Source organism: Micropterus dolomieu, linkage group LG01, assembly GCF_021292245.1.
Source record: "Micropterus dolomieu isolate WLL.071019.BEF.003 ecotype Adirondacks linkage group LG01, ASM2129224v1, whole genome shotgun sequence".
NCBI lineage: Eukaryota > Metazoa > Chordata > Actinopteri > Centrarchiformes > Centrarchidae > Micropterus > Micropterus dolomieu.
Genome location: NC_060150.1, coordinates 18,191,111 through 18,192,957, shown reverse-complemented (window position 1 = coordinate 18,192,957; position 1,847 = coordinate 18,191,111). Strand labels below are relative to the sequence as shown.

Here is a 1,847-nt window from a genome sequence, read left to right as displayed (position 1 = left end):
CGCCCATTGACGAAAACGCGCAAATAGCACAACTTTTCATCGTCAATGCCTTTAGAAGGCACAGCAGAAATTTGACGTCGATCCGACTAAATCCCTAGGAGGAGTTCGTTAAAGTACGAAGTGTGTAAATCATCCCAAAATGGCCGTAAAATTCAAAATGGCCGACTTCCTGTTGACTTTACGCTATGGGTTCTTGAGGCTTTTTTGTGCGTCTTGATACGATACATGTCCCCAGAAAATTTCGTACATGTAGGTTGAACGTGAACGAGGGGCTAATTTTTTCCAATTTTCTAGGTGGCGCTAGCGAGTCATTTTGCAACGCCCATGTGCGAAACTTGTAGAATACGAAATTTTTCACCGGTTCTGACATGTTTGCAAATTTTGGTGAGTTTTCGAGAATGTTTAGGCCATGTCATTTGGGCCTACTTTGCAGAAAAAAGATCCGAGCAAATTCAATAGGGACCTCACACGGTCGTGCTCGGGCCCTAAAAATATAATCCGAGCAATTTCAATAGGGACCTCGCACGGTCGTGCTCGGGCCCTAAAAAAAAAAATATATAATCCGAGCAGATTCAATAGGGACCTCGCACGGTCGTGCTCGGGCCCTAATAATGTTCTGGAGACAAACCTCTTCCTGGTCCATCATCTGTTCCTTGAGTTTCTCAGCCAGCTGACTGTGTTGGTTGATCTCATCATCCTGTAGAAATATTTAGGGTAAATCAAAGTAATAACAATGCAGAAAAATTGTTGACAGGACAACAACAGTGTTTTTAGCCTTTATCTTATTCATCTTATTTACAGTGAATTAACATTGGTGTGATGTCTTTCCTTATTTCAGTTAATCTGGCTTTTTTTCCCCACCTTGTCATCCAGCTGTTTGTACAGGTTGCTGACATCCTCCTCGTATTTTCTCCGCTCATCGCTGGTGACCGAGACACCTCCTCCGGCCGGCAGCAGGTTGTCGATGATGGGAGTGTTATCGTAAGGCTCGACGCTCTTCTGGTCTTTAGAGCTCAGCTGCTCCTCCTCAGGAACGTTCTCCCCTGTAACAATGACTCATGGACTTACATCTTTAACTCATCCATGCATTTAATAAAACACACGGTGGTCTCACAAATTTCTACAAATATGCTAATGTTAGCCTACCAGTTTGTACTGTGACGCCCTGTGGGGTCATGAGTGAGTGAGGCCTGTCTCTCTCTCTCTCTCGTGGAGGAGGAGCTGATTGCAGTGGCTCTGGGCACCTGGGCTAATTGCCCTGTAGAGTATTTGGGACTGTTTTCTCATTCGGCAAAGGTAGCTGCTGTCAAGACCAGATCAGACGTCCCAGCGGCTGGCTCCCTGGTTTTTCATTAGGGCCCGAGCACGACCGTGTGAGGTCCCTATTGAATTAGCTCAGATTTGTTTGTTTTTTTGTTGTTTTTTTTTCTGCAAAGTAGGCTCAAATGACATGGCCTAAACATACTCGAAAACTCACCAAAATTTGCAAACATGTCAGAACCGGTGAAAAATTTCGTATTCTACAAGTTTCGCACATGGGCGTGGCAAAATGACTCGCTAGCGCCACCTAGAAAATTGGAAAAGATTAGCCCCTCGTTCACGTTCAACCTACATGTACGAAATTTTCTGGGGACATGTAGCATATCAAGACGCACAAAAAAGCCTCAAGAACCCATAGCCTAAAGTCAACAGGAAGTCGGCCATTTTGAATTTTACGTCAAATTTTGGATGATTTACACACTTTGTACTTTAACGAACTCCTCCTAGGGATTTAGTCGGATCGACGTCAAATTTCTGCTGTGCCTTCTAAAGGCATTGACTATGAAAAGTTGTGCTATTTGCGAGTT

The 1,847-nt window shown here is 44.1% G+C and overlaps 1 protein-coding gene across 1 annotated transcript in view; it reads right to left on the bottom strand.

The window, feature by feature from the left end:
* LOC123970429 (kinesin heavy chain-like) overlaps positions 1–1,847 on the bottom strand; it is a 34,530-nt gene that overhangs the window by 16,814 nt on the left and 15,869 nt on the right. The window contains exons 12-13 of the mRNA XM_046048475.1: positions 862–1,043; positions 629–697 (exon numbers count right to left, since the gene is read on the bottom strand). Coding sequence (XP_045904431.1) covers positions 629–697; positions 862–1,043 — 251 coding nt within the window. The remainder of the gene's footprint in view (positions 1–628; positions 698–861; positions 1,044–1,847) is intronic.